General features: G+C 43.0%; 1 protein-coding gene across 1 annotated transcript in view; it reads right to left on the reverse strand.

Moving 5' to 3' along the window:
• The window catches only part of WNT3 (Wnt family member 3), a 94,508-nt gene extending 67,862 nt beyond the window's left edge, over positions 1-26,646 (reverse strand). Inside the window, exon 1 of the mRNA XM_072645940.1 lies at positions 26,459-26,646. Within this exon, the coding sequence (XP_072502041.1) occupies positions 26,459-26,538 (80 nt within the window). The 5' untranslated portion in view covers positions 26,539-26,646. The remainder of the gene's footprint in view (positions 1-26,458) is intronic.
• Between the last annotated feature and the right edge of the window lie 883 nt (positions 26,647-27,529).

Below are 27,529 nucleotides of genomic sequence, written 5' to 3' on the forward strand. Positions count from 1 at the left end.
CCTACAAATTCTACCTATTTCTCCTGTTCATATACCCCTATTAAAGGTAGAATTTTCCAGAAGGCAAATTTAGGTTTTATATAAGAAAAAATTTCCAACTAAAAGCTGCCCCAAAGTGAAAAAGGATGCCTATAGAGGGAGTGAGCTCTCCATCACCGGAGATCTTCAAGCGGAGGGTGCATAATCCTTTTAGGAGAATGTTATAAAGAGAGTTCCTGCAAGATTAAGGTGAATTAATAGATAGCCTTTGAAGTCTCTTTCAACCCTTTGATTCCACTATATTTTAATTCTGTGAATCAGAGAAGGCTTCATGGAGAAGTTAACATTTCAGCTTGATTGTGAAGGAAGTATTACAGAGTCAGAGAATTATTGTGCTTTTTTCTTATTTTTAAAGGATTAGGGAGACCTAAGAATATTTCAGATCAGGGGTAGGAAACCTGTGGCCCTCTAGGTCCTCAAGGGCAGCCCTTTGACTAAATCCAAACTTCACAGAACAAATCCCCTTGATAAAAGGATTTGTTCTGTAAAACTTGGACTTGATTCTGTGGCTACCAGAAGAGGAGAAATTGAAGATGAAAAAGAAAAATGATGATTAAAGGGACAAGATCCCAGAGAGGATGGTATCAAGGACGCAGGTGGAAGGGTTAGCCTTGACAAAGAGGGCCACCTCCTTCTGCAATGTCAGAATGATTATATCTAGATGGTCAGAGGAGGGAAGGAGGGGGAGTTGAGGGAGCTCACCTCAGAGGGCATCAGTCTTCTCGGTAAAGTGTTAGGAATCAGTTATGTAGCTCAGTGGATAAAGTATGGGACCTGGAGTCAGGAAGACCTCAGTTCAAATCCAGCCTCAGATACTTATTAGCTATGTGACCCTGGGCAAGTCACTTAACCCATTGCCTCAATTTCCTCATCTATAAAATGAGCTGGAGAAGAAAATGGCAGATCACTCCAATATCTTTGCCAAGAAAACCCAAATAGGGTCATGAAGAGTCAGAAACTACTCAAATGACTAAACAGGAACAACAAATAATGAAATAATAGGCAAAATCCTCTGCCAAGGGAGGGGCAGAATGCTGAGATAAGAGTTTGAAGAGAGTGGAAAATTCAGAACAGCTTCTGCGGAGACTATCCATGTGGGAAGTCAGGAAGAATGAACAAAAGGATCGTAGACCAACAATGATTTCAGGGGACGAAGGATGAAGCAAGGTACTGACAAAGAGGGGGTAAATTCAAGGCAAAGAACAAAATAGAAATTTTTCTATGTAGAAATTTGTTTTGCTTCACTATGAATATTTGTTCCAGGATTTTGCTTTTCTTTTTTTCAGTTGGGGAGAGAGAACAAATGATAACGTTTTTCATAGATAAAATAGAAGGATTATAATAAAACATCTTACCTTACTGTCTCCCACCTCTATGCCTTTGCCTCCTTGACTGGAATGAACTCCATCCCTAAAGTCTCTCTTCCCTTACCTTCATCCTCTCCTCCCCAACCTTCACCTCCCTCCCCCTGGCTGCTTACTGAAATTGTTCCTATCTTTCAAGGCCCAACTCAAGTTCTCCTTCCTGCCTGCATCCTTCCCTAACCCACCCCACCCCCATCCTCAGTTGATGGTGAGTTCTTTCCTCCAATTTATCATACTACTCTGTATGGCTCTGTGTTTTGTACTCACTTTCTAAGGAGCCACTGTGTGGTTGTCTGCATACCTATCTTATCTCTCCTACTAGACTGAACTCCAAGAGACCAGGGACTGTGTTTTAGCTTTGTAATCTCTGCTAAAGCCTAGCATATAACAAAGGCTTAATAAATGTATGTTGAATTGAGCAGGCAGAGTTGGGGGTGGGAGGTGGGGGCAAGAAAATACTAGCTGACTGGGGTATAGGTGGGACAATAAGTGCAGAGAGATGGAGAAAAGAGAAAAGGGGAAGCTGGAGTCTAGACAGGGCTCTGATGCCCTCTTCTAAAATAGAGGAGTCCTCTGTGAAAGGATAGGTGAGGTTTTAGCCAAAGTAAAGTTGGCTACATTTACACAAATGATGCAAAAGAGATCGATGCTGAGGACATGGGCTGTCTCCTGTCACTGAGAGCCAGCTTGCTGCAAGACTCCCCAGCCAGCAAGCAGAGCCATGCTAGGCAGAAGCCACTGGTAGGCCTAGCCAGGGGAGAAGGAAAACAAGAGAGTGGATTAGCAGAAGAGGAAGGGAGCAAAGGGACAGAGGCAGAGATGGAGGATAAGGAGGAATAGAAAAGCAAAGGCATTTCCAATAGAAAGAGTTTGAGGGAAAGCCCCAAAGAATGGTCTCAAAGTGATCCTCCGGGGCTTTGGTTATATCCTAAGTGCCTGTTATTCATTAGTTTGATATCATTATATATATATATGTGTGTGTGTGTGTGTACATATATATATATATAATTACATTATATCATTAGTTTTCAAGATAAATCTCCATAGCAATTCATGGAGAATTCATTCATTTCTTCATTTTCCTAGCATTTATTAAGTTCTTAATGCATGCCAGCACAACATTAGACAATAGAGATACAAAGAGAAATTTTGACAAATACAAAGATAGAAACAGATCTTGTCCTCAAGGAGTTTATACTTTATTGGGGGAAAATAGAAAGGAATTACAGACTGAGAGCAGAAGAAGAGCTTAAAGGCCACCTAGACTAACTCTTTATTTTACAGATAAGGAAGCAAGGCCAAGGGAGATTTAAAATGACTTTTAGGTGTCTGGTGTAGGATTTGAACTCAGGTCTTCCAAACTTTGATATACTTTATCCCACATCATCATACAAGTAGCAAGATAAACTTAGAGCTGGAAGAGACCTTAGAGGTCATCTAGAACTATCCTTCTCAATTCACAGTTGAAGAAACTGAGGCTCCAAGAGGGTGATTTGCTAATTAGCTTAAAGGCAAATCCAGAAAGAAACAGAGACATAGAAAAAAAGAGACAGAGAGAGGGAAAAGAGACAGAGGAGGGGGAGAGAGATGGAGGGAGAGACAGACACACACACAAAAAGAAAGAGACAGAGAGATGGTATACATGAGGGTGAGGAAGGGGAAATAATTTTTCCTGTCTTCCAGAGTCTTCAAATGAGAAAGGGGAAATAATTTTTCCTGTCTTCTAGAGTCTTCAAATCAGTCCATTGCTTTGTTAAAGCAATAGGCCTTGAGATTTTGTTCCTGACACATTAGTTCTGAGTGCACAAGTTGCTTTCAGGTGAATAGCAGCCCCTTATGTGGCAAAGATGGGATTTTGTGGGTCAAGATGTCCAGGAGGGCTTCCTAGCTAGCACGGAAAGGAGAGAGACAAAGGGAAAGTGGGGTGCTTTATTCTAAATAGCTTGACTATCAAAATTCACTGACTGCATCTTGAGAGCACTGAACAGAGGTGCTATGTGCCTTAAAACATCAGGATTGAGACTTTAATGATCACTGAATCAGTTAAAAGCGGTCTCAGAGAGCATCTAGTCCAACATGTTCATTTTACAGAGAAGTAAACTAAGACTCAGAGGAAGGCAAAGACTTATCCAAGGTCACACACAGTTTTTAAGAAGTTGGAAGGGGAATGTTTCAGTCGGATCTTCCCATCTCTTTTACATAGAAAAGTCACTGGGATGACACAGGGCCATTGGGACCATGCACATTTATGGGGACTCCTTTCTCAGCTGGCTAAGGTGGGGAGCTCTGACTCCCCCATTCAATTCTATTACATTTTCCCCCTCATACCTTTTGGGGATGACCTATTTATAAATAGTCAATGTAATCCTACCCCAATACAAGAGATGGCTTAAAGCCATTCATTCTGGTATTGAAGAAGGAGACAAGAACTGGGAATTTAGTGAATTTAGAGAAAGAGGTAGTCACCACACCTCTTTTGATGCAGCTTGAGGTTTATTGTTGTTCAGTCTTTCAGTGTTACCTGTCTCTTTGTAACCCTGTTTGGGGTAGTTTGCCATTTCCTTTCCCAACTCATTTGGCAGATGAGAAAACTGAGGCAAACAGGTTTAAGTGACATCCAGGGTCACACAACTAGTAAGTGTCAGAAGCTGGATTTGAACTCAGGAAGATGAGTTTTCCTAACTCCAGACATGGCACTCTATCCACTACACCATGTAGTTTAAGATTACATTACTTTTTTTGTTAGCCATTGATAAATGAATTTATAATTTTTATAATAATCAATATGATATGTGTAATGAATGTACCATTAGATTAGATTTGCAGAATTGCCTTTTCCAGCTGTGAATCAGACTCAAAATGCAGCTTGAACTGATCAATCAAACTTTAACAAGGCTCCCAATCACTGGCATCCTTCTACCTGTTCCCATCACAGAACTCTAGGAGAGGTGGTCACAACTACCAAAAACTTGACTCCAGAATTGTTGTATCGTGGGACTTATGGGTTTCTCATGGGAAAGCACCAAATGATTGTAATTTACCTTCCTCCCTTCTTCTCTAGCTGTGATTTAAGTACATAATCTGTGCTCTCACTTCAGCTAAGAGAACATTCCTTACTCTGAAATTAATTAATTAAATGGCTACCTTATTACTGGCACTTTGTCTCTGGCCTGCTTTGTGTGGCACCGAACATTCTCAGGTTAGAGACTGACTCAGGGAAAATCCTGTTAACACCATATTACATTAATGATATATATGGTTTGTAGCCCACTAGAACCTCCAGATCTTTTTCTAATACACTACTATCTAACCACATCTCCCTTATGTTGTACTTGTGAACAAATATTTGTGTGTTTTAACCCAAGTGGAAGACTTTAACATTTATTTAACACTTACCGCTATTGTATTCCATGTTACAGATTTAGTCCAGCACTCTAGGTTACTGAGCTTTTTTCTGATTCTGACTCTGTTATCCTACATAAAGGCTATCTCTACTAGTTTTCTATGACTTGTAAATTTAAGGTCTGCCTCAATGATTTATCCAAATCACTGATAAAATGCTATATAGCATGGGGCAAAGCACAGATCCCTGGGTGACTCCACTGGAGATACCCTTCTAAAGCTGACAATGAGCTATTAATGTCGCATTGCCAAGATTTGAACCCAGGGGCTTTAACTTCACATGTCATGTCAATTCCATTGTGTCCTGATACTTCCGACATGACATTTTGTGTTCCTAACATCCCTCTTTTCTCATGTCATACTTTGAATGGTTTTGAATGAATTTAAATAATTTTCTGTAATCAGGTAGGTCCCATTTGGCCACTGGAGGGATAAGACTGTCAGGCCTATATGCAAAATAAAGTAGCTAGGTGATACAATAGGTAGAGCTCTGAACCTGGTGTTCAAAAGACTTAAGTTCAAATCTGACCTGGGACATTTACTAGCTATATGACCCTGGGCAAGTCACTTCACCTCTATGCCTCAGTTTCCTCAACTATAAAACAGGAATAATAATAGTATGTACCTCCCAGGATTGTCAGGATAAAATGAGACTATATTTGTCAAGTGCCTAGCACATAGCAGGTATTTAATAAATGCTTATTCACTTTCCTTTACCATGCCTTCTATGTAGAGATTTTAAAACATGTACAGTAAATCCACTAATTTGAAATTTGAAATATTTTAGACATAGACTAGACAAAGGGTAATTTTTCTGTTCTTTTTGAGTGAGGTCTAGAAGTCGACCTTTGGTGGTGGGGAGACAGCCCCAGTGTCATCGTATACTCAAGAACTTCCCTTGAGCACCCAGGAGAAATCAGTGATTCTCAGGGCAGACAGTCAGACAACAAACATGCTGGAGAGACAGAGTTTGCCTGGGACAGGGTCTGCTTCTAGGGCACCGCTGGGATGTGATCACCACCAGAGCCTGCCACTGCGTGCCTGTGAAGGTGGCATCAGAACTAGAAGAAATATCTGTGGACAACCTGGGTGTGACCCCTTTTGAGGTTTTCTTGGCAAAGCTACTGGAGTAGTCTACCATTTTCTTCTCCAGCTCATTTGACAGATGAGGAAACTGAGGCAAACAAGGTGAAGTGACTTACCCAGAGTCACACAGCTAGTTAGTGTCTGAGGCCAGTTCTAAACTCAGGAAGATGAGTCTTCCCATCTTCAGGCCCAACGCTCTATCCACTGAGCCACCTGGTTTAAGATTATATTAGCTAAGATCATATTAGCGAACACTGGCCTCAGAATAAGTCTTCATTGCTTCACTGAATAAGTTCAAATGGTATGTTTTACTAATAATAACTAGCATTTACATATCACCTACTATGTGCCAAATATCTCATTTGATCCTCATAACCCTGGGAGGTAAATACTATTATTATCTCCATTTTACAGCTGAGGAAACAGAGGCAAATAGAGGTTAAGTGATTTGCCCAGGGTCACATGGCTAGTAAGTATCTGAGGCCACCTTTGAACTCAGGTCTTCCTAACATTATAACCATTGCACCACCCAGCTGCCATGTTTTCTGTTGTGCTTCATAGCATGGGGAAGTAGGAGAACTGTTCCTTTCCTGTCTTGATGTCTGATAGTCAGAGGAGCATAGGATCATAGATTTAGACCTGGAAGAAACCTCAACTTCATCCTGTCCAATTCTTTAATTTTACAGATAAGGAAACTGAGACACAGGGAAGTTAGGACAGTTGTCCAATGTCCCACACGTAGTTGGCATTAAAAATGAGATTTGAACCCAGATCCTCTGATCCACTCTTCCAATGTCAAAATTTGGGCAGTCCAACCCGCTCATTTTATAGATGAGGAAACAGAAGTCACACAAATAGTAAATCCTGCCTGCCTCAGACTTTTACTGGCTATGTGACCCTGGACAGGTCATTTAACCTCTCCCACCCTCAGTTTCCTTTTCTGTAAAATGGGGATAACAATAGCACCTACCTCCCAGAGTTGCTGGAAGTATCAAGCGAATTAACGTATATAAAGCATTCTGCAAACCTTAAAACATAGTATAAATGTTATTATTGTTGTTAACACTAATAATACCAGAATCAGGATTTGAATCCAAGCCAGGCTACAAATCCACTGTTCTTTCAAGTTTACCACACTTCCTAAACACTTTGCTTAACTCCTTCCTTGTGTCATTTAACCCAGGGAAAGTAGAAGAACCCATTGAGATTCTTGCCACAAAAGCACCAAACCAGATGCCAAACTCTGCTCAGCTGACAGAGAGCCTCATGGGAGTCTGCCTCCCTCTTCTTCCTCCTCCTATGTGGATTAGTTGCTTTAGCACTAGGATCTCACATTTTCTTCCTGGGTGTGGCCTCTGCCAGGCCCCTAATATGTGCCCAAACTCTGTACAGCACTGGGTGCGGTGAGGTTAGGTGTTAGGGGAGGAGAAGAATGCCAAAGAAATCTGAGACAGTCCCTCAGGGGCCTTCCAGTCTATTGGGAGAGGCAGAACAAAGCAATATTGGAGCCACATTCAAGGAAGCAAAAGACTCATGTTGTAACAGGAGGTGGGCACATCAGCACCTCAGGGACCCAAGGAAAAGGGAACTCAGTGGGAGAGTGGGTGGACCATCAGTAAAAACTTTCCACTGCTGAGAAGGGGAGTTTTGAGCTCAATGGAGACAGGGAAAGACGATTCAGGTAGAACCAGTAGCACATGTGCAGGGGACAGTAGGACCAAGTTGCCTTAACTTCCCAGTGTTGGAAACTGGCCTTCCTTCCTCAGATCTCTTCAGGTAGTTGGTATTGCTCTTAGAACTTAGATTATTCCAATATATAGGCTAGGGATGAGATCTGTGATTTCATTGAGATGGGGAACTCCCAGGTGAAGAAACTCCCTCTACCAATGCAGGATGGCACATTTTTCTACAAACATCATCTCAGAGAGTTGTCAAGTCAAGAAATGACTTGCTCAAGGTTACATAGTCCACTGTGTCAGAATCTGGACTCAAAACCAAGTCTTCCTGGCTCCAAGGTCAGCTCTCTACCTACTTATTACCCCATATTACCTTTCAGGAAAAGACTAGTTTTGCCCCTATGTTCATAATGCTTGGAGCAAGGGCCCCCCTCATAACCATATTGAGGTCTTTGGGAAAGCTACTTTACCTAGGTCCTCAGTTTCTGATCTATAAAATGAGGGGCTTGGAATAAATGGCCTCTGGGGTTGCTTCTGGCTCTATATAGGGGCCCCTAGGATTCTATGAAACAAGCCCTCCCTCTTAGCACCTGGCAACACAGTGTTCTCTGCACACAGTAGGAGTGAATCAATGTCTCTCAATGGAATAAAGATGGGCCTCAGTTTCCCTCCCTGTGAAATGAAGGGGGTGGACTAGATATACTTACAGATTGAGTTTTTGTTTTGTTTTGTTTTGTTAGAGATAGAGTTCTAACTGTAGCTTAAATACTTTGCTGCTTAGGTTTTTAACATTATACTTCTAGGAAACTAGGCAGGCCCAATTCAAGAGGTTAACAAGGCTAGAGGGGACCCTGTTTAATCAAAGAACCCTCACTGAGAGCTGACAAGTGTTTATGGAGCATTTAAGATGTGCCTGGCATCGTGCTAAGGATGATCCCCTGGATCATCCATAGGACCTCTAGGCTCCCAGACTCTGCCCTTATGCAGTTTATAGGCTCCCTGAGGAGACAAAGCATACATGTATAATAAAGATAATATCCGAAGGGAGGAATTCACAAATGAGGGAGCTATCATAGGGTCACAGTTTTTCACAGCCATTAAGTCCAACACTCTCATTTTACAGATGAGGAGACTGAGTAACTTAAAGACTTACTCAGAGTCATATAGCTACTAAGAGTCTGATTCAAAACTTAAATATGGGTCTTTCTGACTCCAAGTTCAGCATTCTATCTGCTACAGCAGATTCCTCCTTTGTCATTTCTAGACAGGAGAGAACATTATGCTGCCTTGGGCTGATTCTCAGAAAGGTAGAGATTTGAACTGGACCTGAAAGAGTGGGGCTGGTGATTGACAGGCAACTCAGCACTACTGTCTACAAATGGAGACCTCTTTCTGATCAGTCCTTTTGAAAGGAAAAGAAAAGTTCTGATCAAACCAAGAGGAAGCTCTAGAGGTATCCACGCAAAAGCAGGAGTACCTCTGGGGAATCTTAACACAGTAATATAAAGGCTAGCTGAGAAAGGCCAATGCAGAACAGAAAGAAAGGTGGCTAGGTGGTAAAGTGCATAGAGGGCTGGATCTGGAGTCAGGAAGGTGAGTCTTCCTGAATTCAAAACTGGCCTCAGACACTTATTAGCTGTGTGACCCTGGGCAAGTCACTTAACCCTGTCTGCCTCAGTTTTCTCATTTGTAAAATGAGCTAGAGAAGGAAATGGCAATCCACTCCAGTGTCTTAGCCAAGATATGGGGTCATGAAGAATTGGACATGACTGAAAACAGCTAAACAACATGAACAGAAATATCCAAGAAGATCATACCCAATCAGAAGCAGAGAAGGCAGAGAGCTACTTGTCTGAGAAGAAAAAAAATTACCAAGTGCAAAGATAATTTTTTTAATTTGGTGAGCAAATGGCTGGACAGTGATGATCTGCATAGTCAGACCCTCATTTGAGTGTTGCATCTCATCAAAACTTCTAAAGTTTAGAATAGGTGCAAAGAAATTGGAGGGAATCCAGAAAGGAACAACCAAGAGGATCAAAGTGTTGGAGAATGGATCCTAAGGGGAAAGCTTTCAGGGATCTTAGCTGTTTAGCCTAGAAAAAGGAACAAGCAGGGGTGATATAGTTGCTGTCTTTAATCTGGTTCTAAACTATCTTTCCATACTTATCACATGCTCCTTTCCTCACATTCTGCCTTCCAAAAAAATAAACCAAAACATGTTGCTCCCTGTACTCAACATCCCATATCCCATCTTTGTACTTTGCCTAAGCTGTTCCATCGGCCTAGAATGCTCTCTCTTCACCTCTGCCTTCTAGAATCCATTGCATCCTTCAAAGCACAGCTCAGGGACCACTTCCTGATCCTCAGAGTTATTTGTGATCCCCATTCCTCCCCCTTGTTGTTTGTTGTTCAGTCATGTCCAACTCTTGATGACCCTATTTGAGGTTTTCTTGGTAAAGACATGAAGTGCCTTGCCATTTCCTTTTCCATCTCATTTGACAGATGAGGAAACTGAGGCAAACAGAGTTAAGTGACTTGCCCAGGGCTGTATAACTAGTAAGTGTATGAGGCTGGATTTGAACTCAAGTCCTCTTTACTCCAGACCTGGTGATCTATCCGTTGCATCACCTGGCTGCTCCATGGTTCCCCCTTATCCTCCAAAAATTTACTATTATCTGCTCTGCATGCATTTTATGTGTATCTCTGTACATGTTGTTTTTCCCCAGTAGAATGTAATTCCTTGAAGGCAGGAACTACTTTGTTTTTGTCTTTTATAATCCCCAAGACTTAGTCATAACCATTGGTTATAAGAATATGACGACAAATGCTTGTTGAATGGGGGGGCGGGGAGGGTCAAGGCAACCAATGTAAATCCATGTAATCAAAAAGAATCAGTGTAATTCAATGTAATCAATAAAATGGGGTGGTAGAAAAAGCCTGGAGTAGGAATCAGGAGACCCCGCGAAACCTAGTCTGGTCACCAACTCATGATGTGACTATCAACTAGGCAATTTTCTTCCCTGTGTCTCATTTTCCTCCTCCATAAAATGAGGAAGTTGAATTATTTGATTTCGAATCTCCCAAAATAAAACACAACACTCAAACCCTAGGGTTTCTGATGGTTCTGTTCTAATTGGGGAAAGGAGAAGATCATAAGTGATTGTTTGGTTCCAAAGAATTGAACAATAGGAAGGAGCCTTAGATTTAATCTGCAGAGATTCCTCCTGGAGAGGAAGAATTCTTTGACCATCAATCTGAAATCTGTGGGAGGCTGAAGGAAAAGTGCAGAAATCTTTAGAAAGGGAAGACTATCAACCAAATAGCTAAGTTACTCACCTGGCTAAAGTAAGGAGATTGAATCAATCTCTAAAGGCCCCTTCAGGACTGGCTACGCTTTCCCTCATTCTCCCACACTCACTGATCATGGTGGGAAAGTCAGAATACTTCTTCCTCCCCATTGCCTTTTCTAGACCTTCCCTGACCACACCTTCATCAAAGCAACTTCTCCTTTTCAAATTCAAGGTATCTCTACATTTATTACCCCATTCAGATCCTGGTGACTATGACCATTAGATCTCCCCACCCCACATTCTCCCTCCCCAAAATGAGTTCAGTTCTTGACTCACAATATTTCTGACCTCCCTATCTTCTGCTCTCATAATAGGGAACATCAACATTCACACTGATGCTACCTCAAATACCCTAGGGCACCCAGGTGGGACAGTGGACAAAGTACCAGGCCTGGAATCAGGAAGACTCATCTTCCTAAGTTCAAATCTGGCCTCAGACACTGTGTGATCCTGGGCAAGTCATTTAACCTTCTTTGCTTCAGTTTCCTCACTGTAAAATGACAAACCACTCTAGTCTCTTTGCCAAGAAAACCCCAAATGCGGTCCCAAAGAGTTAGACGTGGCTGAAATGACTAACCAACAACAAATACCCTAACTTTCTGGTTTCTCACTCTACTCAGTTTGCCTTCATTCCTTCTCAGTTACAGAAAGAGATGATCAAATCATTAACCTGCCAGCTAATACACAAGTATTATACTTCCATGCCCATGAACTCTGAGACTATTTTATATGAACATAACTTTTGATCTTATTGCCCTCTAACTCTGTTCTAAATCCCTATTATGACTTGCATATGTTTCCCCTCTCAGTTCTTTCCCAGGTCATCACTTTTGACATGGCTACCTCTTTTCCTTTCCCTATCTTAATGCCTTGGTGAACCAGCTCAACACTCCACTGTTCCTTATGTTTGATTCTCTTATCCCTTGCCTTTTCACTGATCCACACCTTGCCAAACCCTGACCCTGAATACTCCCACTATCTCCCTCCTCCTTTCCTATTCCAAACTGCTGAATGGAGCTGGAAGAGATCATGAAACTATGGTATCTAATCTCACCCGGGTCTTCAATATCATGCCTCCTAAAATTCTGTCATGGGTTTCCTTCTCTTTTCATTCTATACCATACTATGACTTCATCGGTCCAATGGGTTCACTTATCTATATACCTACAAAGATGATTCCTGGACCTGTATGTCCAGCCCTAGTCTCTCTCCTGAGCTACAGTGATGTATGTCTAACTACCTCTTAGATATCTCAGTCTAGATGTGCCATGGATATCAAACCCAACAGGCCCAAAACAGAGCTCATTATCTTTACTTCTAAATCTTCCCCATTTCTAAAGTCCCCTATTTCTTTGAAGGGTACCCCTATTCTCCCACTCACCACAGTATTTCATTAATGCTTGTTGACTGAGAAGTAGCTAATAGCCAGGTGATTATGTACAACAGAATGCTGTTACATTTACTCCATGCAGCTTATCGGGATTTATAAAAACAGAAAAGTCAGTGAGTCAACAAGCATTTATTAAGCACCTACTATATACCTAGCACCATGCTGAGTGCTGAGGATACAAACAAAGACCAAAGCCAGTCCTCGCTTTCAAGAAACTGTTCATAATCTAATGGAAAAGATTTGAGAAGGACCCACTAACCAATTCCCTCAAAGAAAAGATTAGATGGTGTGGTATCAGTCAGCAATAATAATAACTGACAATCCAGGGATGGGATAAAGGGGAGCAGTTTGAAATTACAATTATCCCTTCCACATTAAGACTTTCCCCACCAAGGTTTCAATATACAGCGGGTCAACCTAAGAAATTAAGTGGGAATTTTGGTGGAGAATTTTGGGAAGCCATAAATGACAGAGACTATTATTTAACCCAAATTTTACAATAAGGTACTGTGAACACCCCATTTGAGCAAAAGAAAAAATACTGACTTCTCTGGTACAAAGCGAGAGCCCAAAAATTGCATGTGGATTTTCCAGATCATGTAGTCGCTGTACCTCTAACCCCTGCAATGAGAAAGGGATAACTGTAATCTAAATTTACAGAGGTTCTTAACTATTTCTGTGCCTTGAATACCTCTGGCAGTCAGATGAAGCCTATGGATTCCTTCTAAGAATAATGTTTTTAATGTATAAGATACATTACAAAGGAAGTAAAATACATTGGAAAAGACCTATTTCCACCATCCAAGTTCATGAACCTTCTGAAGCATATCTATAGATCCCTTCTGTGGATCCCAAGTTAAGAAGTCCTGGTCCATAAAGATCGGAGTCTTTAAGGCCTGCAAAGCATTTGATAGACATGAACTCATTTGATTTTTCGTAGCAATATTGTGAGGTAAGTACTTTTATTTCCCCACTTTGCAAAAGCTCAGACAGGTTATAGGACTTGCCTGAGATCATACTACTAGTAAACAGGCAAGTGGGTGACTAAGGGGTAAAGGCTGGGCTTGGAGTCAGGAAGACCTAAGTTTAAAGACTGCCTTACTATCTGTGTGACCCTGGGCAAATCACTTAAATAAGACGTCCTATTGAGGATGCATTGGCCTTTGTATGCATAAAGGCCATCTACAAATGGCCCAATGGGCCCTTTACAAATTTGGAGAACCATTTGAAGTCACTCAACATGACTAGGACTGTTAGCTCCTTCTTGAGCTAAGCAATAAAAACAAATTCCAACTCGAGTGGAAACTGGTTCTGCTGCCTTACTCTGCCATCAAAGCTTCCAAAGCTCACCCCTACCTTCTAATGGGGTCATTGTTTTGCCCAACTGGCACGTTGTTAATTGGGTCTATTAAAATGCAGCACCAGACAAAACTTCATTACAGGGGGTAGTTGGTTCCATAGAAACAATGCTATAAATGGGTAATAGGCCATGTGACATTACAGTAGCAATCTTGTGACTTCACTGCAAGTTTGGTTTATAATATAAAAACCATGTGACTATTATGGGACAAGTTTTTGCAACATATGTCTATAGTTGTTTTGTACATCAAAAGTCAAACATTTGCAGTGCTAGTAGACCTCTTTCAAAATGTATGGAAGATTAATTTTGATCCCATGTGACCATTGAAGATGTGTAGTGGGGCAGGAGTGAGGGGGTGGGCACAATGGATTTGGAGTCAGAGGTTCAAATCCTAACTCTCCCTTACCTGTGTGACCTTGAGCAGATCACAACTTCTATGAACTTTAAGATGAGGGATATTGGACTACCTACAAGGGTATGACCTGGAGGCCACATGTGACCCTTTAGGTCCTCAAGTGTGACCTTTTGACTGAATCCAAACTTCACAGAACAAATCCTCTTACTAGACGAATGCTGGGAAGGATAGCTAATGCACAGGACAATAGATTCAAGATTCGAAGGATCTTGACGGGTTAGGCCATTGGGCTGAACCTTATGAGATAAAACTGAATGAATGAATAAAGCACTTACTATGTGCAAAGTATAACAGCTTACATTTATATAGCATTTTAAGGTTTGCAATGTAATTCAACAAGGAAAAATGCTAAATCTTCTACTTGGTTCAAAGTCAGTTGCACAAGCATGGGATGGGGGAAAACGTGGCTGACAGAAGTTTGTTTGAAAAGCATCCAGGGCTTTTAATGAATGGCAAGGTCACTATGAGTCAGTGGTGTGATAGTATAGCCAATAAAGCTGGTGAAATCTTATTCTGCATTGAGAAACATCGCAGCTAATGATTTCATTGTACTATGTCCTGGTCAGACCATGTCAGAAGCAGTTTCATTCATCCATCCATCCATCCATCCATCCACCCATCCATCCATTCAATTATTGTAGATGTTATATTAATATGGGTATTAATAAGCTAGAGATGATTAATAATGATGATGATGATTAATAATTCCAAGAGAGGATAATCAGTCTGGTAAAGGGCTTTGAGTTCATGTCATATGAGTAAAATTTGAGAAACTTTGAGAAACTTCAGATATTTAATCTAGAGAAAAGAAGACTCAGGGGAAGGAAGCATGATAGCTGTCTTCTAGTTTTAGAAGGTCTGCCCTATGGAAGGGGGAATAAATCGGTTCTGTTTGGTCTGAAAGGAGTAACTTTACTGACCCCCTGGTGTCAGGGGGAAAACTTTCTAAAAATTGGAATGGGCTACCGTGAGAGGCAATGAACTCTTTTTTTGACTCTGGAATGTGTTTCTGACCTTACACTGGATATATAGGTGTGTCTAATGTTTCCGGAATTCACTTCAAAGAGAATAATGAAGCCACTTTGTGAATACCTGCCTGAGGGAGAGTTGGGGAGCTGTCCAGTGTCCCTTTCCTGACCCCTCACCTACTCCTCCCCACAACACATTTTGCTAGAAATAGGCAGTAGCCCCTTAAGTAGAGCTGCATCCTTTCTCTCTCACCTTTAGAGCAGGGACAGGCAGCTAAGTATTTAGGTTTCAAAGGGCTTTCCTTCTGGGATGCAGGTTGTATGCCAAATAAGACTGTGTCCAGAGCAAGAGAGCAAGGATGTGCTGACAGTCAGCAGCAGAGGTTCAAATGTCAGCGAAGCCAATAATTAAGTCAAATAGGTGCTCTCTTTCAGCAAACCTGAAAATAACATTTTCTTAAAGGAACTGAAAGGCAGAACATCTCCAAGAAGTAGTTGTTCAATAAAGCAGCTTGGTGATCTGCCCAGCAGCTTGGTGTAGGAAACAATCATGAGAATCAGAGGTTGCTTGTTTGTTTCAGTCATGTCTGACTCTTGGTGACCCCATTTAGGGTTTTCTTGGCAAAGTTACTGGAATGGTTTGCCATTTCCTTCTCTAGCTCATTTTATAGATGAGGAAACTGAGGCAAATAAGAGAACCAGGTTCAAATCCCAGTTCTGCTACTTGTTATTTGCCTGACCTTGGACAAGTCACTTAATAACTGTGGGACTTCTCACCTATGAAACGAGGAAGTTGAACACCAGCAGAAGTTCTTAACTTTTTTTGTGTCTTGGACCCCTTTGGCAGTCTGGTGAAGTGTTAGGACCCTTTCTTAGCCCCATGTTTTTAAATGCATGAAATAAAATACATAGGATTACAAAGGAAACAAATTATAGTGAAATGCAGTTATATTTTAAATATACAAAATATTTTTGCACATTATAGTATATATATTTACATGGAAATATGGTTTAGATATATAAAATATTTTTAAATGCATGTTCATAGAACAGGTTAGGTGCAGCTAGGTGACTCAGCATATAGAGTGCCAGGCCTACAGTCAGAAAGACTCATCTTCCTAAATTCAAATCTGACCTCAGATACTTACTAGCTGTGTGACCCTGATCAAGTCACTTCAGCCTGTTTGCCTCTGTTTCCTCATCTGTAGAAGGAAATGGCAAACCACTCCAGTTTCTTTGCCAACAAAACCTCACCTAGGGTCATGAAGAGTTGGACATGACTACTGAACAACAAGACCAGGTTAAAAACTCCTAAAGATGATCTTTAGCGACCCTTCCTCTCTCTAAATCTAAATCTAAAGACACTGGAGAATCCAACTCTTTTCGTCCTGATACCAAAGGTCCTAAAATCATTAGATTTGGAGTCAGATGACTCGAATTCATAACTTGGTTTTTCTACCAATAGTTATCTCCTTGTTTGTGTCTTTGATTCTTGGGAGATGGGGAGGGTTAAATGTTTAACAAATATATCTGGGGTGAAAATATACACCCAGAGCCAGACAATGGGAAAGACACACACACACACACACACACACACACACACACACACACACACACACACACACACACACATATATATATATCAAAGCAAGAGAGCTTGTAGTCTGCGCTGAAAGGGGAATTAATTTAAAATCAGAACTTCCTTATCATCAAAAGAATCAAACCTTAAAAGGGGAGTTACAGAGAAAGTGGACAGTCTGTGCCCTGTGAGAAGAGTAGCCAGCTGCCCCTAAACATTCCACTGCAGAAGGCAGGAGGTTGGACCAAATGGCTGCCCCGGCTTCCTTCTGGTGCTAGATTGTTGACCCCATAAGGAGAGGGCAGGGAAAGAGGGACGGAGCATTCTGGGTTCAGGCTGCTCTCAAATCCCAAAGACCCTTGAGGGAGCTGTACTAAGCTAGAACTCAGGGACTCTCTTTTTTCTCACCAGTGATTACTTCTGTCCTTTTGATGCTTCCCACCTCGACTAGCTTTGCTTCCAGAGAAAAGGGGATTCCTTCCTGGGCAGGGTATGAAGAAGGAAGATCCTGGGGTGGGTTGGACCAGGCCCTAAAGGGACTGTGGAGGTAAGGGGAGGGGGGAGGAGGTGTGAGTCCCATACCCCTCCCACCTACTTCCCCCAAAGAATGTAATTAAGGAGCAGGCCTCTGGCAGGAGCCAAGCTTTTTGCCTTCCATCTATAAATCACCTTCTGAATCATCTCTCAGCCCTGAGAGGAGCAACTGTTATTTGGGCTGCTCCAGATGGCTGCCAATGCCACTCCCCCTGCCCAGCCAGCCCCCCCCACCCCCAATCCATGCAGCTGCATGGAGCCTGGCTAGAGGGACTTGAATTCTCAGCTGGAAATAGTAAAGGCCTAAAAGAGCAGCACTGCCTGGGAAGAGGAAACGGAGCTTTTGTCTCCCTATTTCCACTGTTACCACTTGTCTTCTTCCATGTTCAGTCAAACATGGAATAGTTTAACCTCTAGGCCAGAAAGAGAGTGTGGAGGGTGGACCGCAAAGTCTAGTCAGCCTTCTTTCTAACCCTGAGGGTCCCTATCTGGGCCCAGCAATTCTTCCCCCAAAAAAGACTGAGTCAGAAAGAAGAGAAGTGAAGAGATAGGGGGAAAGAGAGAAACAGACAGAGAGAGGGAAATAGAGACAGGTAGACAGAGAAGGAGAGAGGGAGAGAGATAGAGACAGGAAGAGGCAGAGACAGAAAAAGAAAAAGGCAGAGACAGAAAAGAGAAAGAGAGAGAGAGAGAGAGAGTGTGTATGTGTGTGTGTGTGTGTGTGTGTGTGTGTGTGTGTGTTATAGGCTCTAATGGAGAACAGGTAGGGAAAGAATCCTCAATAATAGCCTAAAGTTGTTAAGTTCAAATGGTAAGTGAATCCAATAGGCAATAGAATGTCGGTTCCCCATTTAGCTGGAAAGTTGCACAGGCAGAAAACACCAAACGGGTCCACCACAACATGACTTTAGATGAAACAACGCTATGTAGAATAGGTAGGGCAACAAGAAGAATATTACAAAGGGGAGATCAGTGACTGGTAGCAGTTTTTTATATTCAGGCTTCTAGTTCCTCAGTTGAAAAATGAAAAATTCGAACAATGGTCTCCGAAGTGGAGGTACATGTACCTAGAGATGTGCAAAATTATCCATTGGGGTGCATGAAGAATATTTGAGATCACTGTCATTCAGCCAACTCGCAGCATCTGCTGCCCTCCTTCCTTTGTCTGGATGGTCAGCTGCACCCCCCCTTCCTGAGCAGCGAAGCTTACAGGTGGGCGGGCAGTGAGTTATTCTCTACCTGGCTGCCTAATGCCCCTGTTTTCCCTTCTCTGCTCCACCACTACAGCAGTATACACCTCCTGGGTACCCTGGAAGGTGCTCTTCACACATCCCAAACCCCCTGGGGCCCTGGGCTACAAAGAAGACAAATAGACCCTATTTCCCTGGTGTTGTGGACCCCTTCCAGGGCCTTACCTAGAAAGGTAACACTGCCTGAGGAATCCTGACTGCAACAGGGACAGACAGACCCGGCTTCCTAGAATGAGAACTATTGCAGGCAGGGATTCACTCTCAAGAAGGATGATTGAGATGTGTGGTCTGGGGGTATACCACCCAAAATCCCAGGACAGGAGTGGGGCCCTCTCTGGCCCCAGCCAGTCAGGCTGACCTGGGCAGGGTGGGAGGGGGGGGCCGGGAGAGAGAGGGGGGGATGTGGAGGCAAAATCTTACTTGCAAGGTAAGCTATTTCTGCCCACAAGGGCTCTTTTCTTTGCCTTGACCTCCAGGAAAGCATGAAAGGCTGGGCCCCCAGACAAATAGCAGAAAGGAGAGGCAGAGTAAGGCAACAGGCAACAGCAGCAAGCAAGGTAGGAGAGGCAGGGACTGGTTTTCACCACCAACAGGTCTAGGGCTCAGAGGTAGCCAAGAACAGAACTTTCTCAGATGAGAAACCTGGCTCCCAAGACCCTTCCAAACCCAATCATCACCAGGAACTCAGGGCCCAACAGAAGATCTTGCCCTTTGCCTGCTTCTCCCTCCCCCCATCCGCAGCAACAGCTACCCTCTGGACTTGAGAGGGGAACTCCAGAGACCACATCCCCCTTTCATCGAGGGAGAGAAATTGAATCACTGTGGTTCAACGAAAATCTCTGAATAATTGATGGAAAAGACTGAAAGTGAATATCATCATTTAGATAGCAAAATCAACAAAGCACTTTCTTCCATTGGATCTGTTTCTTTGAGAGATTTCTTTTTTCAACTATGACATCCATTAAAACCAAGGATCAAAATAAACTGAACTTAGAACCAAAATCACTGCATCACAAAATGTTAAACCAAAATTTTTTTTAAAAGCATAACCTTGCTCTCACTGAAAACATTAGGATTTCTTCAACCAGCATAAAACTGGCTTTTATACCATTAATAAATACAATAGAATTATTTTTAAAATATCATTATCTACCCCAATCTTTTTAAATGTCTATTTTGCATGTGTTTCAGAATGTATGGTAATATATTGATAGAGCAGTCCATGTATATAATTAATAATAAAATTTGCATAGTTTTATGAAATATGCTAAGCTCAGAAACTTTTTATTGGTGAGTTATCAAAAAAGGTTGAAGAATTCTAGGGGAAAAATATTTCAATATGTTAAAAAAAAAACAAACCCCCAAAACCTGTGAGATCCTTGGTGTGGGAGCTCCTTCCATGGAAAAAGCTTATCACCACCAGAATAGCTTTTAACAGTTGTCTGACCCTCAGAGGAGATCAGTGACTTGACCAAGGTCACATAGCCAGTGAATATCAGAGGCAGATTTTGAGCCCTCGTCTTCCCAAAGCCAAGTCCAGTACTCTATCCACTCTACCACACCACGCTTATCTAACAACACCCCAAATTACATTACAGCCAAACCTCACCCAGAAGTCACACAAGCAAATCTATGGCCAAACCAAGATGAGAACTCAGATCTCCTGATTTCCAGCCCAGGGCTCTTTCCATTCCAGTATAGAGATAATGTGAGTATAAAATGAGATAATAGACATCGGAACATTTTGGTAAATAGCAAGTCAAATTCAGAGATCCACTGATTAAGTAGCAGAATGGCAGAAACCTTCTCAGGAAAGGGTTGCTGGGAGAGGGGGAGGCTATTTGGTTATCACTCTCCCTCCACTCATCAGGAACAGCAAATTCATACTCCAGTGTGACTTCTCTGGCAATACTGTCACAGAACCCGATGGACAGGGTTCAGGCTACAATAAACCTATTCGGAGAGTTGAAACACTGATCCACTCCAGTAAATCCTCTTTCTGAAGATATGTATTTCCCTCTTTTTTTTTTTTTCCACTCTGGGAGACCTTAGCGTTGCCCATCAAACTTGGTCCTCTTATCTGTAGCATAGAAAAGGAAATAATGCTTCAGTTTCTTTAAAAACTCACTCCCTAGAACAAGACTGGGCGGAAGCTTCACTCCCTGGGGCATTATTCTTATCTACTCTTGTCTATATCAGACCAAGTCATCAATTCAATGCAATTCAACAAAATCTTTATTGAATACCTACTGTGTACTAGTCCCTGCCTTGAGGGAGCTCAGAATTTAGTAGGGAGAAGATCTAAACCATACTAAGATAATTATGATGGTCTTTGGGAAGTACACAAGTAAGACACAAACCAGAAAGACAGTAAAAGGTGTGAAGACACTCATTAATATTGATGGGCTAACACTGGCTAGAACAGCTTAAGGCAGGACTTCTGGGTTCTAGTCTTACTTGCTTTCCCATCTCCTCCTCCTACAGACCTCTAGTACTTTGGGGATTTGCCCTATCATCCTTTGTATCGGTTTCCCTAACAGTATCGGAGGGAAAGGGTGAAGGGTAGTAGGTAAGAAGGATCAGATACCCTGGATTAAACAGGACAAGCTGGGATAGCTGTGCCCTTATCTAGCTTGCCTCAAGAATGGGTGGATTTGGGTACTTACCTGGATCTATGGATGAGGAGGGGTGGGGTGTGCCTGGAATGGGACAGGAAGAGATATATAGGAGGCCTAGGATAAGGGGGATAATTCCATGTCTCAGAGCCCTAATGTAATCCTTGCCCCTTCTTGAAATCCTGTTCCTTCCAGGGAATTATCTGGTTTCCTTAAACAGTAGGTAGTCACTATCTACTCCAAATACCCTTCATGCTCTTGAGAGCCTATCTTGACATCTTTGGGATCTGATGATATTAGGGGGTGCCATCTGAGGCTCTTGATGAGTTGTTTTGGGATCCTTGTTTGGAAAGGGCTTTAAGATGCTCACTTTTATATTTTATTTTAAAAATATGAGCAAGTTCTTCATAAGACCAAAACTCATCTCTCTGCTCCTTTTCTCAAATGCTTGTCTCAAACACTCTCAAAATGTAGAATGTTTCTTTGGGTATCTAGACTATCCAGTTAGGAAATTAAAATTCTATCAATTACATGATTTAGAGTATTAAGGGTTAAATGGAATTGGAGAAGAAGAGACTTTACCTGACTTCCAAGTAACCTGGATTAACTTCAATATTCTTTCCCCCTAGGGAGAGATCTAACCTAGCCGAGAGACCACCCAGTGGAAACCTGGGCATCCGATCTGGTATCTGTCCATCTCTGTCTGTCTGTCTGTCTATTTTTCTGATCAGCAGCCTCAGCCCAGGGAGCAGAGACTCAGGGACACTGCAAGCCATCTGTAATTCCTGCCTGCTACAAGTGTTAACACCTGGCCCCAGGCCTTCCTCCCCCACAGTCTCCAGGTGCTTGGCACATCTGAGCTCGCTGACCTCCACAGGGTTTGACTGAACATGTTTTTCTGTCTCAGTCAGGATAGGAGAGGTCGAAATCTTGCCGTTTTTTACAAAAGGGAAAACTGAGGTTGGCCACAGGGTAAGCAATTGACCAAAATCCTTTCAGTGTTATCACAGGACCCTGAGAAGCTCATTTAGGAATCCTCATTCTCTCTCTAATAACTTTAAAAAAAATCATATTCGAATCTATTACTTCATTACAATCACACAACACTCTTATGAAGTAAGCAAGAGATTATCAGCCCTCATTTTACAGATGAAGAAACTAAGTCCAAGAGAAATGAAATGCCTTAAGGTCAGGCATCCAGTTTGGGGCAGAGAAAGGTCTTCTGACTCCAGAGTCAGTGTTCATTCATCTGATTGTCTTTTGAGGAGGGTCTTAGAGGATATACTCTAAGAAAATAGTCTCATTCTCTTCCAAGGAAGAGGAGACAATATCCTCTACCAGCTGTGGGTGGGAACTGAAGGAGTGAATTGCATGATCCAGGATACTCCAGGAGTCTCTCAGGAGACTGGACAACAGCTGCCATTGTGTGGCTAAAAGAACCCTGGCCTTGGAAATGGGAAATTTGCCATTAGTTTGCTGTGTGACTTTAAGCAACACATCCCCTCTCTGGGCCCTATCTGTAAATGATGGGACAGAATTAGATATCCCATCCAACTTGGATGTTCCTTGATTTCATGATTCAAAATCCAAGCTAGAGCACACACAGAGAGATTGAAGTTCAGTGTCAAGAAGAGAGATGTCTTAAGATGTTTGACATTTTTTTTTTGGAGGGGGAACTATTGAGTGAAAAATTTCCCTTCTAAATCTCTCCCTAGGCCATACATGTGGTCTGGGTGGGCCAGAGTATCATTAGCAAACTGAATTTGCCTATCCAGAATTTTAGGGAACATGGGCAGAATTGGGGATCTCTGTGTCTTTCCCTCAATCTCATCTCACTCTACTAATCAGTCCCTACCCAAATTCTCCAGCCATAGGGGAATGATGTGTTTCCTCTCTCCACCCTTATCACTATGCCCAAGTAGCTCATGAAGTTGGTGACTGACCACAGACCTGAGGAGGAAGGAGGGGAGGAAGACACAGGCTATAATTGTAGCTATACCCCTTGAACCAGCAGAATCTCCCAGAGGAACTGATCACTATAGTAAAGGCTTTTCCTAGCTAAGACAGCCCATCCATCCATACATACATATTCCTCTTTAAAGCTCCCCCTGCCAGAAGAACCATTCACATAGACAGTCACAAAGAAATGATATACGTGTTCCCAGATGCAATCACAGGTACTGTTCCTCATTCAGAGACACAACACAGATGGGGCCACTGATGCTCATACAGGCACAGGTGAATAACATTGGCATGGACATACACAGTCCAGACACAAGCCCAGACGTAGACACAGACAGGAATATAAACAGCATCATAGGGCAGGTACATAACATTGATATTGTCACAGACACAGACACAGAAACAGAATCACCGACCCTCCCATAGGCACATGCATGGACCCACAGCATTGACACAGTCACACATGGATACAGATACAAAAACAGGTGCAAACACTCATGCAGACCCAGAGGCACTGAGCGGCAGACAGGTGCAGACATGCATTATTGACATGGACACACATATGTACACACATATGTATAAATGCACTGACCCACAGATAAAGAGGGACTGACCTTCCTATGGGCATAGACAGATACACAGAGGGACTGACCACCTCTCACAGGCATAGGCATACAGAGGCACTGGTCAGACTCATACAGACATAGGTACACACACATACACATATACACACACACACACATATACACACTGATCTTGTATAAAGAGACACACAGACACAGGCACAGACAAATGGACATAGGCAGACCCACCGTTACCAAAACTGGCAGTCACTGACATGAACACAGGTGTCCCCCCCCCAGAGGCACTGACTGACCCTCATAGAAACAGAGACACAGGTACCACCCCCCTCCACATACACAAACATGATAAAACATAGAGACACATGAACCTTTCTCCTCCACACCCAGACAAAGCAACCCTACTTCCCTTCTCTACTCTGATTTGTCTGACACCATGAATACAGCACTGAGGGTGGACCTGGCCTGGCAGGCTCACAGATAGATATCCTTTCAAATGGCCCTTTCCTTGGCCTAATTCTCCCTCTCGTGGCAACCTCCAACTGGAAGCTTTTCAAACCACCATTTAAAAAATCCACCTCCAAACCCAACACTCCTTTCCTTAACCAACTGAAGCCTCCCCAGCTGGCTTTGTCCATTGCTGACAGCACACTCTCCGGTCTATTTGCCAGGTACCTTTTGACAGGGACAGGACAAGGCTGGCCTCCCTGCTCCCACAGTCTGCCTTTCGGAGCTGATTTTGCCTCTTTCCCACAGGTTCCCTTCCTTCACTCCTTCCCTTGTCTGGGGGCTCTGTCTGTGCAAAGAACTGAACTCATCTTTGGGTTTGAAGAATGGATGTGGAGGATAGATCTCAGCAGCTACTTATCCCCTCAACCTTCTGCCACAAACTGCGGAAGCCTCCATCACCCAAGAAAAGCCCACCCCCTAGAAAACAAGATTCTATTTTCTTTGCCTCTTCTCCCAGGGAAGACATCTCCCCAGCCCTTCTCTTCCTTTAACCACTCAACTCAGTCAAATGCAGGGCTGCATCCCATGCTGAGCCAGTCCAAAGAAAGACTCTCAAGCTATCCTGCAGAGATGACTTCCCAGCGACCTTCTGACTATATAATTTCAGTCTCTCCTGACTGCATAGTCCTTACTTCTATAACCTATGTGCCCTCCTTTCTCTCACCCCCAATATCCCCCTTCCAGGCCCTTGTTCCCCTCAGGCATAAATATTCTTACTTTTCCAGTAAAGATAGAAGAAAAAAATGAGAGAGAGAGAGACAGAGAAAGAGAGGGGCAACCACATTTGAAATTTGGCTATTCTCCTTTTATTTTCCTTGTTTGTTTGTTTTTCATTTTGGAGGGGGAGGGTTCTGCAAGACAACGCTTCATATTGGCCCAAATCGTCATTTTCCCCTTTCCAAAGCAACCAGGGTGGGAACTGGATAGAAGTGGGTGAATTTTATGAGATGGATGATGAGAAATGAGGATTTGAGTTCTTTTGGACTGTATTCCCTGCAGCAGAACCCAATGAACACTTTTCACTTGGGTTCTCCTGAAGGGAGAAGCAATCACACTCCTGATATTTTTGGAAATTCAACCAGCCCAAATTCCCCTTCAGTCCTTTCCACCCCAATCTCCTCCTCCCGTCCCCCTCCCCTCCATGCCCTTCATCATCATTTTGGGGGAAGATTCATTAATTGAAGTTTTCTGGAATGTAGGGGGTTGGGGAGGGGAGACCCAGAGTGATTTAAAGAAACTGGTTTTAGTCTCCTTCTCTCTCCCGACTCACTGTACCTGCCAAAGGGAGGGAGACTGTGTCATTCGATAAACAAGAAACAGCTCCCTATTCCAGAGAGCCACAATGTAATGTTACTCAACCTGCCTCCCACTCCTCATTTCCCCATCTTCATTTGCTAAAATTTGTTTTGTATTTTCCTTTCTCTGAGAGGGAATTGTCCCTTTCTCCACGGATTTCTTGTTCCCTTTTCACTTTTCTTTCTCTTTGGAAAAGAAATTAATTTGAAATGGAGAATTATCTAATTTAAAAAAAAAAACCAAACCTTGACAACTCCATACAAAACAAACCTCATTTCCCCCTCTACACCCTCCCATTTACCCCTAGTATGAGAAAGGAAGAAATGAAGGAACTCGAAATTAAATGGCACCTTCGTTAGCGGCTCAAGCCGGCCACGCTCACTTTGGAGGGTCTGGATCAACACAGCTCATATAGGAGACTATGATGATTAAAAAAACACACACCGCTCCCCCACCCTTCTACCCCCTATCCAAAAGTCCCTTAAAGCCCTTGGCCATTTGAAAAAGGGGGAAAAAAGATAAATGGTGTTGATTCTTGGGGGGAGGTGGATCCCTTTTTAGAGGATGAGCTAGAGTGGGGGTGACAGAACATAAGAATTCTGCACAAAGCCCCAAATTCAGCCAGAATAACCCAGATATGGAGATGGGAGCGTGTGTCTGTCTAGGCATCCAGAGAGAGATTCCTTCTCTTTTTTTCAGTTGCAATTGAAGGAAGGGATTCCGGGGACCATGGCTGGGGAGGGGTGTTCTGTTGGTTTTAAGGAATGAAAAAAAGAGTCCTTCATAAACAGGAGAGGGGGGGACTCTCCAACCTTTACAATTAATGGAAAAGAAAATGGTGATTATCACAGAACCTAGGACTTTGATTCTGAAATTGAAGGCAATAGCAGCATAGGAATTCAAGCAACCTATTTCTCATGGTGGGGGGGGGGGGGGGGGAATCCTGGAAGGAAGAGAGGAGAAAGGAGAAGCAACGAACTAGTCTCCCACCCTTACCCCCAACACCAGGAACACCTCCCCTCCCCCTTCCCTCCAGAATATGAAAGAGAAAATGAGGAGCAGGGAGAAAGGCGACTCTTACCACCAAATTGGGTAACCGGCTAAGACCTTGGTGCCACTGAACAGGAAGGAGAAGAGAAATCCAAGCAGGTGGTGATCCATTAGTCCTGGGTTGGAGAAGGAAGTTTGCAGGCAAACATGAAGAGGGGAAGCGAACGCCCCCAATAGTTGGAACAAAGTCCACTTGAAATTGGAAATGACTTTCGGGTTTGTCAGAAACGCACCTTCACCAGCCTCTCCCCCCCCCCCCCCCCCCCCTTCCAAGAGCTCAGAGAAACAGGGTTTGAGGATGTCAGCAGGCAACCAATCAGAACGCTCGGCCTAAGGTAAGAGATGAGTCTATAGTTCAGAGCTGTCAATCATGCCTCCCCTCCCTCCCCTCCCTCCCCGGCCCCACAACTTGGTCTCGGGCTGGGAAGGGCATAGCCCTACCAAACTTGTGAAAAACCCTTTCCTCTGGAGATAATTAGATTTCTCCCCAAGTTCATTTGGGGGGGACACCAATGACCAGTCACAGCATCTGGCCCCGGAGGGAGAGCTCTACTTTGATATGGTTTGACCGACTGACCATTGGGTGGGGCTGGGTTTGTTTATTTATTTATTTATTTTGGGTGGTATGGGTGGGGGGAGGTGAAGATGGGGCTGGGGGAGGTTAGAGAAATGGTAGATGATTTTTCTGCTGGGGGTAACTACTAATTTCTGGTGGCCTGAGCCCAAGGAAAGATCTGGAAGAACCCAAAGCCTCTGCATTCATATTGTTTAAAACGTTAAGGTTTTTCAAAGCAATAATGGGTGTCTGCAAGGAAAGATGTTTTCGAAAGACCCCCAGCCTGTCTTCCTGCCTCAAACCTATCCTATTATCTTTCCACTGCCCAGTAAAACTTGCTGAATAAAACTCTCCTCCAGAGGTATTGGGAATCTTAAAGAAGGATCTGGGGAGTGCTTTGAGATCTTGGGATGAAAGGCACCAGGGGCAAGTGCCCTGCGTTATTGGATTATTTTGTCAGAGATCAGATCAGTATCGGGACCTCCTGCTGCCTTTGCATTTCCTGCAACTGACACCACACTGGGTCAGTTGCATTTCCTCCTTGCA

The sequence above is a fragment of the Notamacropus eugenii genome, chromosome 2 (assembly GCF_028372415.1).
Source record: "Notamacropus eugenii isolate mMacEug1 chromosome 2, mMacEug1.pri_v2, whole genome shotgun sequence".
NCBI lineage: Eukaryota > Metazoa > Chordata > Mammalia > Diprotodontia > Macropodidae > Notamacropus > Notamacropus eugenii.